The following is a 21,179-nucleotide window of genomic DNA, read 5'->3' as shown; positions in this document are numbered from 1 at the left end:
TGTGTGTGTGTGTGAAGAGCATCGATGTCTGGCTATGTCTGGGGAAGAGAACAGAAACAGAGGTGCTGATGGGATCTGTGAGAACAAGAAAGAATAGGGGTGAACAGTTAAGGAAAGGGGAGGGATTGAGAGAGGGAGGGCGGGGTGGGGGGAGGTGGGCGGGTGCATGTGGGTGCTTGAGAGACTGGAAACAGCAGGGCTCAGTCAGTGAGAGAGAGAGAGGGAGAAGGAGGGAGAGAGAGACACAGAAGCCTAGCATTGGTGTGTGTGTGTGGGTATGAGACGGAGGCATTATGAGCCAATGTGTGGATGCTGCTTAGCTTAGCTCCCGTTAGCTTAGCATCACAGAGCCAAGCTGGACAGAGGACAGACGCACAGGAGGAGGAAGAGGAAGGTGGAGAGGAGAAAGAACTGTGAATCTGCACTGGTTTTTTTTCTTCCACTCATCCACACCTGATTGGATTCCTTTCTTTTTTTTGCTCTCTGTACCCTGTCGACGTGGTCTTGTTCTGTGGACTATAGGGGAAGAAGCAGAAGCCCCTCACAGGCTCCCTGGTTTGAGGTATATGATTTTATGTTTCATTTCAAGAAGGGACATTGAGGGTTGCTGTGATATTTATTTATTATTATTTTTTTTTAAATGGTTGGGGGTTGGGATGGAGTGGCAAGCGGGGAGGATGGCTGTGCATCAGGCGGAAGGTATGAGGAGCAGAGCGAGCACATCGCTGGCAGTAATGGAGGCTGATGTGTTGTGGTCAAACGGAAGCTGTGTGTGTCTGTGTCTGTCTGTCTCAGGTACGCCTGTGTGTGTTTGTCTGTGGCCCGGTTTGGTGTGTGTGTGTGTGTGTGTGTGTGTGTGTGTGTGTGTGTGTGTGTGTGTGTGTGTGTGTGTGTGTGTGTGTGTGTCACTTCCACTGTGTGTGCTTGTGTTTCTGGTGGAAGCACTTCAGCCTGTGTGATGGCTGTATTAATGTGATCTGTTGACATGTGTGATTATATTGGAAGCAATTACCTCCAGCAGCAAACTGCTGCCTGTCTGTTTGTCTGTCTGGAGCTTCTTGGATGCTAAGGTTAGCTTCTGCCTCTCCTTCACCCCCACCCCTCTCTCTTCCTCTCTCCCCCCTCCTCTTTTCTCTCTCCTCTCTCCCTTTTTCAATCCATCTCATGTCTGGATGACCCCCCTTCATCTATGTGCCTCCATCCCCACTCCCTCCCAGCCCTTCTAAATGGATCGTTTTTAAAGCCGTTCTTTCTCATTTCCATGTTGCTGTAGGAAGCAGCTAGCCCATGGTGCTTTTTTCTGGGTGGAATAAAAAGACAAAGGCCGGCTGTGAGTGTGTGTGTGTGAGGGGGGGGGGGGTTCAGGCAGGTTTCTGGCTGATTTAGCTTCCCACTGCATTACTGGCCCCTTCAGGTTTTTTTTGTCTTTTTTTTTTTATTCTAATCTCTCCCTCCCATTTCCCTGCTCCTCAGACCCCCCCATCCTCACACACATCCTTCTGTTTGAGAATCATTTAGAGCTGAAAGAATTGCTTATGAAGGGAAAAAATGGAGCACGTCACAGGTCCAGAGAATGGCCTGTTTTGATCTCATTGTGGCGTGGTGTGTATGTGTGTTTGTGTGTGTGTGTGTGTGTGTGTGTGTGTGTGTGTGTGTGTGTGTGTGTGTGTGTGTGTGTGTGTGTGTGTGTGTGTGTGTGTGTGTGTGTGTGTGTGTGTGTCTCTCTCTCTCTCTCTCTCTCTCTCTCTCTCTCTCTAGTCTCCTCCTTTGCGAGCCTCTTTCAGCCAGCCTGAGCAGTGAAAACAACCTCCCCCTGACTTAAAACACTACATCTCAAATGAAAGGCATCCTTACCCATCATTGAAAAGCCACAACAAAAAGTACCTCCTTTAACATTTAATTCCCTGTCACCACTACATGAAGGGATTTTATGGGGTTTGAATAATCAGGTGTGATGGTTAGGGTGTCTGTAAGGCTGGATGATGGACTGTAACCCCTCCTCCCCCCTCCTCTTTAAACCAAAAAGCATAACAAAAATATAATGTTGCCAGAATGTAGCCACAAATTTGAGGACTGGAAATTGCTGGAATCTGTGGCCTGTGCTTTTGGTTGGATTAACCCTTTACTGGGACAGATGGCTCCATCCCCCTGCAGAGCTGACAAACTCCAGTCAGCTTGTCACCCCTCCTGCATTTTTGTATGTGTGTGTGCATGTGTGCGCATATGTGTGCATGTCTTCCACCCAAAAAAAGAAGCTCTGGCAGGCTTGCTCTGGCCAAGATGGTGGATGGATCTGTTTTGGTTTTGGAATATGACGGCAGTCTGCTACCCCTCCCTGTGTGTGTGTGTGTGTGTGTGTGTGTGTGTGTGTGTGTGTGTGTGTGTGTGTGTGTGTGTGTGTGTGTGTGTGTGTGTGTGTGTGTGTGTGTGTCTGCTGTGTCTGTGTATGTGCAAGTGCATGTAGTTGCATGTGTCTTGAAAATGATCCATGAGGACATGCCTCAGTATCTTCTTGGAAAATGTGGACCAGCCAGCTAGTTTGACATGAGAGCATGTTTATTGTGGAGATTTAGAGAAATGCTTCTGTAACAGCTTCTGCACAGCAGTTGGGTCTCAGACTGGAGCCAGATTTTCAAGGCAGGCCCCATAATCCATGTTGCTTCCCTGTGATCATGCACCAGCATACAGTATTCTTTAAATGGCCACTTATTTCAGCAAGGCAGATGCTCTAGGAAAGCAAGCATAATCAACAAAATGCGGTCAGTTTGAAAAACCATGTCTGCCAGATCACACCAGAAAAATTAGATATAATAACTGGGTTTTTACCCACATATTTAATGTGTGGTACTTCCCTTTTGTATCCTAAGGTCTTTACTTTGACTGCCAAAGACGAAAACCATACATACTTTGCTGAATAAAAGGGTTTGTATGATTTACTGCAAATATGCGGGACATTGTGTTTTTCAGTGGCTGTGCTGCCAGTGCAGGAAATGTAGGAGATGGCAATGAGTTTGACTTGAAAGTAAAGTGACTGGACTCTTTGAAAGATATACAGCTGGCTAATTCAATCCACTGCTTGGCCTGCCTTTAATATAACAGTCATCACATTTCATTTCAAAGCAACATGATTTAGTGCACAGGGAAAAAAATATATATATTTTTTTTAGTTATTACAGCCAAGACTAAAGAAAAGCATTTGCTTGCTATATGTTGAAGCACCTATCTGAGCGAGTTTGTAGCTACCTTCTTGTAGCTTATATTTTGTTTTGTCATTTGTAAATGGTAACAATTTTGCCTTATTTTCATTAGGGACAGCACTTCAAAACTAGCACTCCTACTTTCTCCCCCGACAAATTATAATGCGGTGTTACACCATATGATGCAGAGCAGCAGAAACCAGCCGTAAGGAAAATTAAGCCGGTTAAGGCATGTGAAAGACATCGGCGAAAAGAAGAACAGAGAAATACTTGTTTGATGGTTCTGTTTAATGAGAGAAGACAAAAGATAGAAGTTAATTAATCTTATGTTTAGTGTCAGATTCCTGAATGCATTGCATTTAAGATGAAAACAACAGTGTTCCCTTTCTGTTGTCCAAAGTTGGACTGTAGTCCTGTATTAGGGATCTTTTTTGGGTTGCGTTTCCGTCTGTATCAGGTAAATGAGTGCAATAAGCATTTATATTGGAAAAATTAGAGATTCATGTTCTCAGTTCTAAGCAAGAAAACTGTTTCTCAATGGATGTAGAACCATGCAGCCGTAGTTTATTTTATTCCTTTCCGCCATTTTCATGATTAAGTTAATTGTTTATCTGAAGGTGAACAACACAAATTTTACCCATCAGTATGTATTTACAGGTCCTGGCGATTAGTACTGCATATGTAAAAGAAAAAAGTTTCAGGTATAAAGCCTTTTGGCTCTCGAGAGGCTCTGCTCAAAATCTGATGAAGCACCCTTAATGTTACACAATGCAGTGGGGTTTGGGTGTGAAGTTTGAAAATTAACAAAAACCTGGGGACGTGGAGTTGTAAGGAGGTGAACTTACCTGACCTCTGTAGCCAGCTCCTCATCCCTGCTTGAGTCTAGCTAGTCAATGCTGCATTTGCTGCTACCGGCATGTCATACCTGCATCATCGACCAAACAGTCGACGATCACGTATAGGTGAGAGTTCAGGTTTTAACGAGGAAGAAGAAGGCTTCAGCATGGCCTTTAGGGTTTATATATTGGTCATCAGTGGTTGATATCAGCCTATATTCAAGATTATTCCCTCTGAGAAAGAGTGTCTCCTGTTTCACTGCATGCAAAATATGAGAGAATCACTATCGTCCTTGACGTCTGGACTTTGGTATCACCGGTGTTTTCAATAAGTGCAGCAGCAAAGAGGAAATGAAGCAGTAGTTGTTTGGTGTACTTCTGGATTACATGACATCATCAACATCAGAGCGGCAAAGGGAGTTTGGTCCTCCAGTGGGACTCAGTCGGCGGCTTGAGAAAACCCACAGTTGAACTGCAGTCAAACCTAAAAGCTGAAACAGTTTTTGCCCGGCCACACAGGCAGTTGTCACCACCGCCAAACATACTGGAGACAGAGAAAACACAAATTAGCAGATCGGAGACAGAGTGGAGGAGTCTGTGTTAAAGAGGTGATGCCTAAAATATCAAAAGAGATGCTGCTAACATTACAGATTTTGAAGAACAGGAAGAAACAATGGGACCAATGGAGGGAGCAAACAAAACTTGGAAAGAAAGGAAATACAGAACTGAGAAGTTATAGAAACAGGAAGGACTTAAGGGAGGTCAGCAGAGACATGCTCATGAACGTTATAATCAAGCAATGCAGATAACAGCTTCTTCTCTAACCTAGAACATACAGTACATACTGTACATATAACTCTGTCTAATGTGAGCGTCTTAGGAAAAATAGTTTTTTTTCCCAAATCCAGTGTCAGAGTTTGGGAGAGTTGCCATTGTTTCCATGTTAGTTGTAAACCACTTAATATGCACTCTTTCAAATAACTCCTGTCCTGAATGACCTGGATGCCAGCACAGAAGCTGAATAAGAATAGCTGGGTCTATTAATAGAACAATTTTGATAATGAAACATTGCCAAACACATTTATGATGGCCTACTTTTCACTCACGGTACTGATCACTTCACCATTAATGCTTTCACATATGCACTGCAACCCTGAACTTATCTGGAAATTTCGGACTTGACATTAAACGTGTTTTTAGCTTGCTAGCTCTTTCGTACAAAGTCAGTGTAATGTTCGATCAAGCCCATGTGTGCATAGAGCAGGTGAGCATTTGTTCAGGAAATTCACAAGCAAGTGGGTGTGTTGACGACGTTTCTGTACCATGCAACTGCTGCAAATCTGCAAAGAAGATCATCAAGAAGATGCCAATGAAACCGTCTAACTTGGGAGAAGTAGTATTGATATCAACATAAAAACGGGTGTCTTTGTCCGCCTTCCTTTGTTGTGCTGCAAACAAAGCACTGCAATTTCCAAAACACATTTTATACACCATGTCCTGCCTCTTGCATGCTCTACCCAAGCATCACCCTTCTTCTAAACCCAACGGAGTATTTCCAGTCAGTCAGAATGCTTCTGACACGTTGTACACATGTGATAGAGCAACTCTGGACTCGGGGTGGGCACTACTAAGCAAAACTACTCTTCGATATTTGCTGGCAACTATTAAAGGAATTATATAAAGGAATTTCACACAGAACTTTTTGACAGCTGTAGCAGTCTTTGCATGTTTATTCTGTTTGTACTGGAGCATTTCATCTCACAGCATCACACATTTTTACCGGAGCCTGGTAGTAACATGTTCTTTTTCCTCTAGCAGTTGGCAAAAAGCTTTTAGGTTCTTTACCGCAAACCCCCGGCAGTAGTAACACATTACAACCAGGTGCTGGTAAAAATCAAGGGAATAAGAAATGAGAATTTTTTTTCTTTTTCAATTACTATTCAAAAAAAATTTGAAAAATCATGACCCATTCCTAAGAAATAAAGCCACCAAGCTCTGAATAAGGGTGTTTTCCACCTTACTGTGCACATTGTTTCTCTGAACCCTCTGACTTATAAAGAGAGTTTGTATTCAGGTCATACTCAAGTGTATCTGTTGGTGTAGTGTTAGCATACTCTGAAGGCCTCTCTCAAATAGAAAGATGGATTGAGATAGTGTTTTGAATTTGGTCTGTTATTGTTCCATGGGTTCGACAAGGTCAGAATCTGCTACAAAACTGCAAAGTTTTCTTGGTCTTCGTAGCTTCTGTAGTGATGTTAAAAAAAAGAAAATGCTTGCAGTCCTATCCTACATGCGATAGTGTTTGTGTAAATGTGTTTCCTTTTGAGCTGGACTAACTTGTTTGGTCAGTTTCCTTTCTCATGTTATGTAGTTCTAGGTTCAGCAGCACACATTATTATGTACATTATCACCATGATAAATAGAATTTGTACAGTTTTTATGACTTCTAAAACTTTCCTTTTAAATGGATCCAACCACTTTGTGGCAAAACATAACATGCCATAAACATTATTATACTGGATTGATGCAGCAGACATGTGCTCTTGTTGTGTGGTGTTCCCAATATTGCTAAATTTAACCATACAGTATTACATCTGGATCACATGTGCATCAACCCAATTGGTGTTGTTTTTTTCCAACTGATGCTTTTTTGTTATTAGCAGTGACACAATGACTTGTGTGAGAAGGTCTGTGTGATGGACATTAATCATTGTCGGTTTCAGTGGAGAACCTTGCTGGCTATATGTTCTCTGACATTGTCTTATTTCAGCTTTTCATTTTAGTTTAGATCCTATTGTCACCTGTTTGAATAGGAAATTATCTGTATGAGCAATCTTGTAGTGAAACTCCTGCTGAAGTTTTAAGAGCCCTGGGGTCAGAAAGAGGTCCTCCTCTTAGTTTGTCCAGCAAACAGAACAGTCTGCAAATGTGTTCAGGTTTTTACCAAGGAGTGTTACTCTAAGTAATGTTTTTGACATCTTCATCAAGTAAGGGAAACAATTTGGACTGCCTCCCTCATGACACCTTTTAATGTGGTTATTTGATCCCAAACAAAAAGTAATTTTTCTGCTACAGCTTGTTTTTGTGGAACAAACTTTCCCAGTTTGAGACTTTAAAGTATGTTTGGACAGATTCACCTGGATTTGGACTTCATTTGGTAGGACCAGAACATAGTCATGTTCACTCTTCTGTCTCTAAAGCTTTGTGGGTGTTTCGGAGTTCACAAAAAAAAAAGAAAAGAAAACCCGGGACCAATATGAAAGAGGTACTTCAGTGTGGTTCACTTGCTTCTTTTAAAATCAAGAAATCTGTGAGATTTAAGCAAGCTGAAGATGCACTTGTGAAGTACACCAAACAGCACCATCAAACTGGACCAAATGATGATGTCAAGCAAGATGACTTGTCAGCACCCGGCCATGAAGCCAAACTTGTCCAAGAAGTCAAGCCCGACGTTGTCCTTGTGGAGGGAATTAAATGTAGGTCACAGCTAAAATGCAAGGCCAGGCCTGGGGGATATGCACACCCAGGGTGCTCTGGTGCTCTGGGGGGAATGCAAGTGCAGGAAATAAACAGATTTTTCACACATGGTTATTTATAGAAGCTGGGTTGTGGCAGCGTGCATGCCTGTACAGCTTCCTTTAATGTTTTTTGTGAGTTTTGATGCCATTGTGTTAAAAGAAAACATGGCTAATTTTAACTTGATGTGTTTTAGTCTTTTCTTGCCAGGCTGTTACTTTTTTCTCACCTGCTAGCATTCTCTGTCCTGTCTTCTCACATATTTTAACGTGGTTGGTGTGATCACATTTTACCTCACAGTCTTTCATTGTGTTTTGGAAGGGATGCAAAATTGAATAATGTAGTAATTTTGTTCTTTCTTATAATATAATTGTACCCTCAAATGCCAGCAACCTTAGTCTGAGTCTATCATGCCACTAGAAGGGCAGACACTCCCTTAAAATAGTCTGCCATCAATTAAATATGAGCTGCTTGGATTTGGCTGCCAGTGAGTGTTAGTTGTGCTTGAAGAGGGAAGAGGTGAAGAGTGTCCATATATTAAGTACATCAATCCATTTTGTTTTACAATATTGAAATCTTTTAAATCTGTTTCAGGTTTTGCAAGAGTGGTTTGTTCAGTGCAACACATCCAACACTTTGATCTCTAATTCAAAGGTAGAGCAAGAGTCTCACTATTTATTCAGCATCAGCTAGAGATGTGACCCAGTGAATGCAATATACAGCACAAAGAAGGAAATTAATGTCTGTGCTAATTAATGTCAAGTCTTAGGCGTAGGAGATGGAGTTATAGATGTTTTTTGTAAAAATGTGTTATTACTAATCATCTTGTAACTGACTGGGAAAAACATGCTATTTGTTATTGATATCTGCATATAATATTCAATATGGCAATTCAAACCATCATGTTATTGTCCTCATTGTTGTCATTGAACCGACTTCCGCACCTTGATCGGCACAGTTCAGCCAGTTCAGCCGAGATGATGAGAAGTTGACAATTTGATATTGATCCAGTGTAAGCTGAGTGACAGTGTAGACAAACTGGGAGAGCCAAGGTCACAGCGAGGGTTGTGACCAATTGCTGTCATGTATTGATTGTGGTTTGAAAGACATTACGGTGTAACCAGACGCTCTCTGTAGTTGATACGCCCAATTCTGAGATGCTGTGCAGAGGGGGAAACATTTTTGATTGATGCTAAGGTCACAGTGACGCCAAAGTCAAAAAAGCTGTTTACAAGCCAGCCGTGTTTTATAAAAAGGTGAAACAGAAGATTTTAATGAAGTAGGTTTCTTGCCTGTTCACTGACCTTAAAAATGTGTGTATACATGTATGATTTAGATCTGCTAAATTGATCACGCTTTGACCTTCAGGCCACCCCAGAGCACCTCTAGAACTAACTCACAGAATCAAAGCACTGAAATAGAATCTGCTTACTAAGTAAACACTGTATGGCTTAAAAGTTTGCAAGTGCTATCTGCACTAAAGGTTGGTCTTCTTTACCTTTCTGCTGTTTTGGGCTGGACAGGGAGTGTCCACGCGGTACAGTGTGACTAAATTAATCAACACTACGAGCTGGATTGTTGATGACGGTAGTTTTGTGTCTTTTTTGTATAAAAGACAGTTTCGAGATCAAATTTCTGCAATGCATTACTGCAATGACAAATCAAGTTAGTAAAATATGTGGTAAGTAAAAATAAACTTAGTATAGCATTTTTTGGATTGCGCCCAAATTCTCCCTCACGCTGTTGTTGATTTTGGTCACAGACTTGCTTATTAAACCAGTCTCTTTGTCACAAATTTGCTTGTGAATCAGACCTCTTTGGTTGTGAGTTGAGTTAGATGTAAGGGGAAGGACCTACACTAATGCAGGAGATGAGTTTCTAATGGTGGATTTGACTTCCAAAGCATGTAGCATGCTGTGGGGAAGGGGCTATTTTGCTTGAGAAGCTGTAGGAGGTGAAGGTTATAAGTGCTATTTCCTGACTTTTCTTGGCTTTTAATATCTCATTTAATATATGTTACCATTAACTGCAAACCAATATCCATGAACCTTTCTTTGCAGGTCAATAAGGGCCCTTTTAGAACAACATGAGCAAAGATTTTTGATCAATTAGAATTTCATCGCTTCTATATTAATCTGAATTCATGTAGAAAAAAGATGTGTCATGCGGGAACAATAACAGATACAGTATTCCAAAATTACTCATGCATCTATGACATTGCTGTTGACCAGGAGGTCACTGAGTTCATGAGTGTTAACAGCCTTGGGATGGATGCTGCTACTCTGCCATGCCTTTCTTGCTTTAGGGGAACTATGCAGCCTCTCAATCCTATGGTAGAATAATATAGAGAAAATCTGTAGAATGAGTTTGCTTTGTCGATGCAGCATCTCCTGAATGGAGAGCAGGGCAGTTTCAATGATTTTATTTGTGCTGTGGTGTCTGCAGTATTGTAGGCCCGGTACCCGATATTGTGGTAGCGAGTCAGTCCATTTTTTAATGGGGCCTCTGTAGAATGCAGACAAGATTAGGGGTCGGTGTCTTGAATGTCTCAGTCTCTGCCAGAACTGAAACCATTGGACCGTCTTAACGAGTGAGAATGGTTTATAACAGTGCTATTCAACTTCCATCAGCAAGTGGACCAAAGAGGAAGATCATTAGGTGCTCATTAGGCCACACAGAATACTTGCTCAATTAATGCCGACAAATGACTCCTACCATATAATGTTAAACGATGCCAATGCATTTGTTGCAGAATAAACAACACAAGTTTATTACTTGCTCTGGCTGGCAAAGTAAATGCATACCTGTCACTCTATTCGCTGTTGGAGTGTCATTTTTTTACAATCAACTTTACGTTTCTTTTGCTCCAAATGAGACTTTTTTAGTCTTGCCCAGAGTGCAATGTGAGGCTTGGGGAGGCTGTGGCTCAGTCGGTAGCGTGGGTTGCACACTAATCGGAAGGTTGGTGGTTCGATCCCCAGCTCCTCCTGTCCACATGCCTAAGTGTCCTTGAGCAAGACACTGAACCCTAAGTTGCTCCCGATGGTGTACCATCGGTGTGTGAATGTGCTCCTGATGGCAGCACCTTGCATGGTGATCTGTCTCATTAGTGTGTGAATGGGAAAACTATGTTAAAGCACTTTGAGACCGAAAGGTGATAAAGCGCTATACAAGTACAGACCATTTGACTGAGCGAATTGCAGGTGTGGAGAGGGTTTCATCCTGTTGCTGTCAATCACAGTTCACGTTGTAACTAACACACACACACACTGGGTTTCTGTGATCTTCCCCGTCCCATGCTGTCCTGTCACCAAGGTTGAAAACATAGACAGTCTGTCACAAAATGCACACTCCTACCTGCTTAGATTCATATATGTCTATGTGCTCAAAGTAGCTCAGAGATATAAACTGTAGTTTTCTTTATCATATCACACACATGCCATTGTACTCCACATTCCACTAGTTGAATTGACCTGGTAGACATATTCCTGACTCAGAAGTATTGATACTCAGTGGGTTGTGGTCAGGGTGCGCCTTTTGGTCAAAGGCAACCAGAAATGATTTGTGGCCTTTGCACTCATACTAGCTGCTCCATCACCACTACTGATGAGGACAGCCACAACATGAATAGCAGAGGACTGGGCACACATCCCTGTCTATTGTTTGATGGTGTTGGTGGTGATGTTGGCAACCCTGGTGGGACTGTGGACTGTTTGCAACTCCGAACTGCTGTTCACCATGCAGAATTGAGGCCGAACTGCAAAGGCTCTCAGCATCCTGATGTCATTTGTTTCTGTGGTGTGTCACAATGGTGTTCAAAGCACTGGATATACAGTCAATTGTTGACCAGAGACTGGATGTTTTGCAGTGCACTGGATTCTCAAAGCATTTCACCATGAGTACAGTGAGAGACAAAAAGCAGTAATCACTGGAACTCTTATTGTTTTGCCTTTTTTTTTGGCACTAAAAGCAGCCTTTAAATATTCACCTTAGACACCAGTCATTAAAATATCTGGCAGAACATTTGAGAGTTGGTACGCTTTGTCTCTGAACATCCAACTATGTATGTAGGGTTCCCCCATCCATTATAATACACCTCAGCACCCAAGCACACACAGTATCTAAGCCACTATCATTTCGCTATAAGCTGTGTTTTAATAATGTTTGGTGAATATTAGTATGCCAGACAGTGCATTTTTAACAAAACATTGTAATGATCGTAATGATTAAATTACATAATAATGCATAGTTTTCAGTTAAGTAACTTCCTACCACCCCATACTGCTACCACAGCACTTAAGCCCATTAGAAACCTGGTTTCGCTGGTTCTGCAGTGTTACATGGGCTAACATGAGAATTGACAAATGTGCTTACAAATATTTACATACCACGTACAATACCATAATGTGTTTGGCATGCTGCTCATTTTGTTGCACATGCTTCGAGAAAGATCAAAAAAATAACTGGTGCCATTAAAACTTCTCTGAGTCATGCACTCTAATCTAAAAGGAGTATAAAGCTACAGACCATGTGTTGTTGTTTGCTAATCCTTCAAACTGAACTTTCTGGTTCATATTTAATGATATAATATATCAATATCAGAGACTGAATCACATGCGATATAAAAGATAAGTATCAGTACCACTTTTTTTTTTTTTTTTTTTTTTTTTAATAAATGTATCTCCTTTTTCCTTCCTTTTTTTGTTCCCTAAGTCTGCCTGACTCTCTCTCTCTCTTTCTTTTACTTTATTCGGCCACTCAGTAAAAGGAAATTTAAACATTACTATTATTTAATTTATTTCAATTCTTAATAGCAACATGAAATCCCCAAAGCTAGGCAGCGTCCATCCCACATCCCACCCCCAAACTGAGGATATCCCTGTAGATAAAATGCTGAAGTGCTGAACCTTTAAGTTGCTCTCATCATAGTGGGGGGCTTATCTGGTCACCATAGGTGGTACACAGCACAGACAGGGCAGTGCTCCCACTGTAGCTGTTACGGTAATGAAGCTGTGTTTATGAGCGTTGCAAAGGAGATGGGTGCACAAAGCTCCATTAAGTGATTACCCTCCACCCACAGCCCCCATTTAGCTCGTGCCATTTGGTGGCGCCACCTCCTTCTCACTACGTGTGTGTTCGTGTGTGTGTGTGTGTGTGTGTGTGTGTGTGTGTGTGTGTGTGTGTGTGTGTGTGTGTGTGTGTGTGGCGGGGGGTGGAACAACTGCTGATTATGGCAGGAAGGGTTTCCTTCTGAATCCTTTTTTTTGTGGCATTACAGGCCAACGTGTGTGCACGTGTATGTTTGGCATTCACACAGACGAGCCAGAAGACTGCTCCATGACTGTTGGTATCTGAGTCAACCTTCTGCCGGAGTGCCTGAGGGAAAAGGTGGCTCAGCCTCTTCTGCCCTGTCTCATCTGTGTTGAGGGAAACACAAGAGGATAGACGGAGAGAGGGACAGGGCACACCCAAGGTTATACAGTGCTCCAAATGTTCAAACATGACAACACAAAAAGTCGTACTGCACAAAGCAGTTAGCCTTGATGCGCTGATGCTGTCAATCCCCCATACTCGCACAGTATGAATACACATGCTACACAGTCCTCAAGTCCCATGCTGTTTCCACAAGCAGATCATTTTTGTTATGCTTTGTGGGTGAAACCCAGCAGGATTCTATTCTGTAGTTTGGGTTTTGCATTTTTGGGCTGCTGCTTCACCATTTTTCAAATCTTGACTCTCACAAAATGTTATGCATCCTGATTCTAAACTGCCTCAGACACTCAAATTTTTTTTGTCTAATCGGCTTTCTAGTTAACATTTGCAGCTACACTAACAGCACTCATAAGCTTAGAATATTTTACTGAACTTCGTAAAGGGGCAACACAGTAGCATGATCTGCACAGTATATAATTTAATAAATGTTTAACTTTTTACTGTGACATTGTTGAGGTTTTGTTGCTCTCAGTCCAATATTGGCAACACTTTCATGGATGGGTTACTGGGAAGTGCAGTGTACTTGGAGAAAATAAAGTCGTAGATTCCTTAATGATCAAACTCACTGGTTTGAAGTCTTATGTCTAGAGTTTGTTTTCAGTTGCTGTTAGACTTTTATTCATCATATGGCATGTTTACTTTTGTATACTTTCATAGACAAAACAGTTATAAATGCATGCTTTCATTTTTGTGGTATTTTGAGACAGTAAAGCAAGAAATCCTTCCTGACAATAGATGCACTACCTTCCGCTGGTTGAAAACATGTTTACTGAGGAAAAAAAGATGGCTCACATGAAAGAAGGCCTTGAAGCACAGACGTTAGCCATCATGATACACTATTGTGGCAACATGAAAGAAAAATGAGGTTTGAATACTCAAGAGAAACCCTTGACATGTCGTATCAGGAAGCACCTTTAGTCATGAATCAGCTCCACATTGTACATGAATGTCAGCTGAATAGTTTACTTACATTAAAAACATGTTGGTTCTTGATGTTGTCTAAAATTCACCGCGACAGAAACAGTTCAGTCTGTACTTAATTAATGTTTAATGCCCAGCCCTGTAAAGAACCTGTGTAAACAGTTCAATCAGAACACTAACTTATTCCGAATAAAGTTAGTGTCGGGATAATTGCAGTCTGTGTGTAAGTGCACACTCTAATTGTTTGTTTTAGTCTCTTAATTTTTTCCCCCTCTACTGTTTACTGTCAAAGTCTCCCGCATTCTCATTTTTCCTGTGCATGTCTCATTTACAGTGTTATTTCCTTTCAAATACATTGGATGGACATTATATTGATGTTGTGATATGAGATCAGATATTGGCATACCTGTTTTCTTTTTCCTGGTTTTAAATGCAACAATACAATACAAATATGTCATTTTCTGAACTTGCCACTCTTCTAGCTTTTCTAGCTATATTATTTGCCTTTACCCACTTTGCCATTATTTTCAAAAATCACATTTTAACATTTTGTGAAAGCACCACAGTCATCCCTGCAATATTATTGCAATATCGATATGAAGAAATTTGGTCAAAAATGTTGTGATATTTGATTTTGTCTGAGTCGCCACAGCTATGGCTCTGTGGTACCCAAGAGACCCAGGAGCATAATGCATTAAGAAACAGAAACAGATTTTTTTTTTTTTTTAATTCATTTGTAAGTCTCTTTGGTATTTTTTTTTGCTGTGTTATACAATTGCAGGCTTCAAATTATTTTTAAATTGTTGCCTTTCCGAGTTCTTGGATGCTACACTTCGAATGCCAGTGTTCAACATTTGTTTCCTTGATCATCTTCCTTCAATGCTAATTAACATTTTTTTTTTCATTACAACGCCCACCCACCTATCTCAGCTGGTAAAGATGCTGAAGCTGTTAAGCCCGAAGCCAGCCAGTGTGCGATGAACACCCTCACTACACATCTCCAAGGCTTCTTTGTGTGTGCCAGTAGCTGGATTATGCTAACTCTTAGCCTCACTCCTTCTCGTTCTTCCTCTGCATTTTAGAAGTCAGCATCTGGAAGAGCTGTCATTCGGCTCAACCCAGCCATAATTCTAGGCAGGGGTCTCTGTGCACAACTCTCAACCCGCCTTTTCCTCTCTCTCCATTTCACAGTTTGGTCAATGGAGCTTTTGTGGGGGGAGGGCGTATTGAATTAATTAGGCCTATAGCGATAACAGTGTCTTACCCCTGGGTGTAAGCCAAGGCCCTGCTTTTCTACCCCTTTTGAAACACTGGTCACAATTCCACTTCCTATTTGGTTTTCTAAGAGCAGCAGTGTCTAAATGAAGTCGAATCAATGGCTACTTTTGTACGGGAAGTGAACTGACAGTCGGCTCGGCTGAGGACTCTCCAAAGTTGACATTCGGTAAAAGACTCGGTGCCCGGGAACGACAGTTTGTTTGATAGGATTTGATTGACTTTACATCAATTTCCTCTTGATGCACGAGTGTTCAGATGTTTTTTAGTTCTAATTTTGAATTCTAGTGACAGCACAAGAAGATTTTCCCTCTCTGTGTGCCTCCGTACTGTAGCCTATGTCAAAGATAACATAAAAGAAGGTACTGTTATTGTGACAGTTGGATGATTGAGCTGATACCATTCAAGGATATTCAGTGTAGTGTCTCCAGACATGGACAGCATGCGCTCCTCTGTATGCCTCTGCGAGCGCACTGCATGCTTCTTTGTGTAAGGATGTGCACATATGTGATTTATCACCAGTGTCACTGAACGTGGCTGCAGTGGGAGCCTCTCCCCGTATCCCCACACATCTATTTTTACCAGCTTATTGCTTACCAGCCCACTGGAGACAAAGTGATTGGGAGATAAGACAGATCAGGAGATGGAACAAAGGGAAGGGAGCAAAAAGAAATGGAAAGCCCTCTGTTGTCACTAAATAGATGGCAAAGATATATCTGCCATTGGCACTGGTCTACATGCTTTTATTTGTACCAGTTCTTAAACTACAGACAGAATAATTTTGTTTTTGTAGTACGGTATGCAGCGAAGGGCTCTCCCAAGAGAACTTTGGACTGTCTGACAACAAAGTGGAAATGCGCATTAATTAGGCAAAGGCTGATTTAAGGTTGAAGAGAGCAAAGAAAGCTGAATGAAGAATATTTAAAAGGAAAGAAAAAGATAGTGTGACATTTATCCTCAGTTAAATCCACAGTGTTTTAATCTCACCATTGCTTCTTCTGTAAAGCTGTTTGGCATTAATGCCATACTGGCTAATGTGTCAGCAATGCTAGAATCTTACAGGGTAGATGCCAATTCACACACACACACACACACACACACACACACACACACACACACACACACACACACACACACACACACACACACACACACACACACACACACACACACACACACACACACACACACACACACACACACACACACACACACACACACACACGGCAGGTTCTCACTAAGGTGCTACTACAATACCTCACACTCCACCCCAGTGTGAAGCAACATAACAAACAATAGATAATCTCCCTCCTAGAGTCTGCTCTCAGGTTATTTGAGAATTTAAAAAAAAAAAATGAAATACAATTGGTCATTTTTAAACTGTGGAGTTTTTCTGAATTGCATATTGTGTGGTCTTTTGTGCTCTTATTGGATGGCCAATGAAAGAGAGAAATGAGTGGAGGGGGTGATGGTGAAGGACATGCAACAAAGGTCCCCGGATAAACCCAAATGGGAGACATTGGGAACGCAGTTCAGCTGGCACCATAACCCCCCATAACCAAGCCAACAAAATGTCACATCATAATGAAATGTCTTTGTCAAGAATATAAATAAAAAACAAAGGGCTGCTAAGGAAGTTTTCAGATGGTTTGACTAAAAGAATTACAAAATATCTAGCGTAAGATAAGAACTAGAGGGAGTACTTAAATAAAAAGCAAAACTTCCAGTGCCAGCTGCTGCTCTTCAGCTGACTTCTGCTCTTGTCTGTCTGTCTGTCTAGGTACTACCCGCACCCCACGTGAAGGAGAAGTTTCTGGCGTGGACTACAACTTCCTCTCAGTAGAGGATTTCCTGGAGTTGGAGAAGAGTGGGACCCTGTTGGAAATAGGAACGTATGACGGTAAATTAGAAAGGAACGCTGTTGGTTGGGTGAATTGTTCGAACAGTTGAAACACACCTCTGAAGGTGCCTCATTCCTGGAGAGCAGAAGGAATACTTGACGGTTGAACCATCGGAATGGATTTGTTTTGTCTGCCCTCTCTAGCCAGACTATGAGCTCCCCTAAAGACACGTTAAATAAGTGGACAAACATAAATCTTCAGCATGAAGTTATAAGAACAAATGCAAATGCACTTTAAATCCCTTTAAGCCCTGTGCTCTGCCTTGCATTACAGGGCTTGTTTTGTAGTTTCATGAGTAACTGACACAACATAGATAATGTGGCATTATGTTGACATACCGCCAGTGTAGCTTTAAGGGAGTTTGGAACTATAAAATTCCTGGTTATGTGTTTCAGGTACAGTATCCAGAGCTTCAGCTGTAAACAGCTTGCTGGTATAAAGATGCAGAGGAACACTGATCTGTACGTCTACACATTAACGAGCATTTACACATAATTTCCACTCATGTTCTTTGAGTGAACGTGTTTAAATGGTAACCCTACTCAGGATTGGTGTGCCAGCTTGCATGGAGATATAACCACACCCCATCGTACATCCGGCCAGCCCTTAAAATCGCCCACCCAGGGTTGTTGCCCCCCCCCGTCCAGACCAATCCGTCTAGTTCTGGACAGCTACACCTGCTGGCGCAGCAGGAGGAAAGCATGTCACCTCTCTGCCTCCAGCCTGCACTCAAAACATGCCCGCCCACACTACAGCCAAGTTTTGGTGTCGGTGCCAAAGACCAAACGCTTCATATTTGCATCAGCAGTCACACGGAAAGAAATCCATTGCACCACTGTCTAAACACATGGTCTCCTCAGTATGATCAAGTGCAATGCAGCAAGAAGGCTGGTTCTACCTCGATAGCACTTTTTGTAAGTGACCAAATTTTAGTTCCGTCTCACTTGCTTGCCCTCATTTTCTCCGCCATCAATATAGGTCAGCCAGCCTAGAGCAACATGTTTCCTCGTTTCCTCGTTCCCTCTGACATCTTGGAAAACACTAATTGAAGGAGACGCGAAAAGTTGAAGAACGGCACAGAAATGTTTGTCCGAAATTAAGGCTGCGGTCAAAATATTAATATGATTTGTTCTTTGTGCAAACAGCACCACAAACTTTTGATAATGAAGAACCGATGTGGTGAATGGTTAACAGTGTTCAGTGCTTGGTTACGTAGGCTTTGTCACATTGACACAGACACACAGACACATATATTTCACATTTTGATGGTTTCTGGCATCGCAGCTGATTAGACAATGTTTCTATATCGGGTCATCCGTTACAGTTTGTTCTCATTCCCATGGTGTCAAATACTACCGTTTTGTCAAAGCCCGTGTCAGAGAGATACACATAAGATCCTCTTTGCAGCACCTGGTCAAAGAAGAAGGTCATGTGACGTAGTAGAAAAAGTGACAAAGTCAACGTAGACAGCAGGTTGGAAAAAGACGCGCGATTCTCACCTGCGTGACCGGTGTTTGAGTTCATGAGAAATTAACAACAGAAGTAGGTTACTTATGTAACGTAACCTATGTGATACCCTTAAAGTAACTTACATACTGTACGTACGGCCCGAAACGTACAGAACGTTTGCTGATGGGCATTTCAAGCAAAAATACTATTTAATATTTGAGTCACTTGTGCTGTAAACTCAGGCTCAACAAATGCCACCCGACTTCTGAAACTCTGTATTGAACGAAGCCGAAGGGAAGCACATCTTTCGATTCATCTTTGTGATGGGTGCCGTTGTTTGTCCTGCACGTCCAACAGCAGACTCACTGTGCTTGCCATGGATTGATCAGTGAATGTGTGCATAACTGTGGTAGATTTATATGCTAGCTTTACCTGCAGCGTTTGCACTGCACCTCATCTTCATTTAGTTCTTAAAGGAGTTTCAAACAGAACTTTTGACAGGTGTTGTTGTCTTTGCATGTTTGCACGCTCTGGAGTCTGGGAGCAACGTGTTTTTCTTCTTGTTTTATGGTGGCTGGCAGTCAGCTTTTAGGTGCATTAGCGCCACCTTCTGACGAGAGTAAGGCATTACAACCAGGCACCGGTAAAAACAGGAAGTAAGGAGGGACGAGAGTCACATATACCAATCGATTTAAAAAAAAAAATTTTTTTTTATTGATTTTAATGACTATTTAAAAATCATGACCAATTCCTAGTAATGTTACGTAAGTAAAGTTCATTTTTGTAACCAAACCATGATCTATCCCTAACCCTAAGCACGTGTTTTTTGATAACTAAACGTAAGGCATCTTTGTACATGTGAGACGCCAACGGAGCAGAGACAAAAAGTCAGTATTTGACGCCCTGGGATGAGAGCGGATTGACTGTTGACCGTTGGGAGATCAAGTTTTCCAGTAATCCAGTCAGTGCCCATTGACTTAAAACATTTGACATTACACGTGTGATTCAAAGAGAAATTTCCAGAAAAAGAAATACTGTGCTCTTAACTTTCAATGAGACAGTCATTAACTCTAGTAAAAGATAATACAAAAAATGACTTCAGGGATGAAGATCATAACACATACAGTATCTGCCACATATAGTACGCAAAACGTTTGTTCTGCTGATCAAACAAAGTCGCTACTGACATTCTGACAGTACTGTCAACAACAACAACACCATGAAGCACTTCCATTCAGTCAGATAACGTTTAATTAAGTGTCCGCTGTGTCCACTTTAGCTTGTTCAGTGTTCCATAACGATGGTAACGGCAAGCTTGGAGGGACAAACAAGGCCAGCGGATAACTAGCTTACGCACGTCCTCTGATAACAGCATGCAGGAAATCAGGAGCTTAAAAAAAAAAAAAAAATCTTCCACTTGGTTTAAAGGCTCGCTCTAAACATCCCAGTTTGTGCGATACCTACAACATTAGACTGCAGACGTCTGAGCGTGGTAAAACTTAAAGGTGGGCCGAGAAGCTGGTGTCACAGAGAGGAGGGTGATACAAAAGATCAGAGGGAGGATGTGCCATGCACCATTTTGTTGTCTGCCATTCACCACAAATAACAAGCGTGCAGATAGCAAAGTAGCATTTTAAAGCAGTCAATCAAACAAAATTCAGAAGTTGTATAAACAGTTTTCTTTGCTACTTTATTAGGTCACGTGGGCTGTTCTCACAGTTTAGCAGCATCCAAAAGACAAATGGCAAACACAATTATTACTCTTTTTCAGTCTGCGTTCTGAGACTGTTTGGTGCTGTTATACCTGCTTTCAGCCAGACTGGCATTATGCGTGAACACAAAACGTTGTGGTTTTAGAAGCTATGATAATGCAAAATAATGTCTGACAATACCAAACAAAATATTAAAACCAGCTTCCACCTGCAGTCTGTGTTTAAAAAAAAAAAAAAAAAAAAGACATCATCCCACCTGAGTATCTCCCCAGCTGACAATGTAAAGTTCAAACTATGAATAATCTGTGTACAGGACTACCTACCACATTCAAGAATAAGATTATTGTATTTTTTTTGTCCATGAACACCTTTTAAATGATTACACCAGGTTTATCATTGAAATACTACTTTAATAACTGCTTTTCCATGAAAGTTGTAGTTTGCCACTTTTTCACTTGATTGTATTTTTGCCACCAGGAGTATAACTTTTTTTTTGTTATTTATATTTTGGATTTTGATGCTGCTCTGTCTCATTAAAATTGTGGCTTTATATTGTTCTCTATAGATGGCACAGTCTCTTTATGTGTGCCTGGTTTCTCTTTGGATGAGCATGACTCAGTTTCTTCTTGTTTTCTTCTCTCCCCTTTGAAACTGTCAGTTAAGCGGGAATGTGGTACTGGCACTGGAGAGCAATTTGGCTACAAATTGTTTTAACAAAAAAGTCTTCACACAATTCTTTGAACTACTTGGAAGAAAACAGGTGCTGGACTCGGGTATCTGAAGACGATCGATACTCTGGCAGTGTATAAACCAATGCTTGACTCACAAAATATCGGCTTAATGGACTTGTATTAGTGAAAAATGGTGTGATATTGTTTG

General features: G+C 41.5%; 1 protein-coding gene across 3 annotated transcripts in view; it reads left to right on the top strand.

Annotated features, from left to right (window-relative positions):
• The window catches only part of magi1b (membrane associated guanylate kinase, WW and PDZ domain containing 1b), a 145,812-nt gene that overhangs the window by 74,343 nt on the left and 50,290 nt on the right, over window positions 1-21,179 (top strand). For all 3 annotated transcript variants that reach the window (XM_069712743.1, XM_069712734.1, XM_069712726.1), the window contains exon 3: window positions 17,019-17,138. In XM_069712743.1, the coding sequence (XP_069568844.1) occupies window positions 17,019-17,138 (120 nt within the window). The remainder of the gene's footprint in view (window positions 1-17,018; window positions 17,139-21,179) is intronic.

Source organism: Brachyistius frenatus, unplaced genomic scaffold, assembly GCF_029030835.1.
Source record: "Brachyistius frenatus isolate BFR_SWC_R1_liver_20210118 unplaced genomic scaffold, ASM2903083v1 Contig_4, whole genome shotgun sequence".
NCBI classification, from domain to species: domain Eukaryota; kingdom Metazoa; phylum Chordata; class Actinopteri; family Embiotocidae; genus Brachyistius; species Brachyistius frenatus.
Note: the sequence above shows the minus strand (reverse complement) of the source record. Positions and strands in the feature narration are given on the sequence as shown.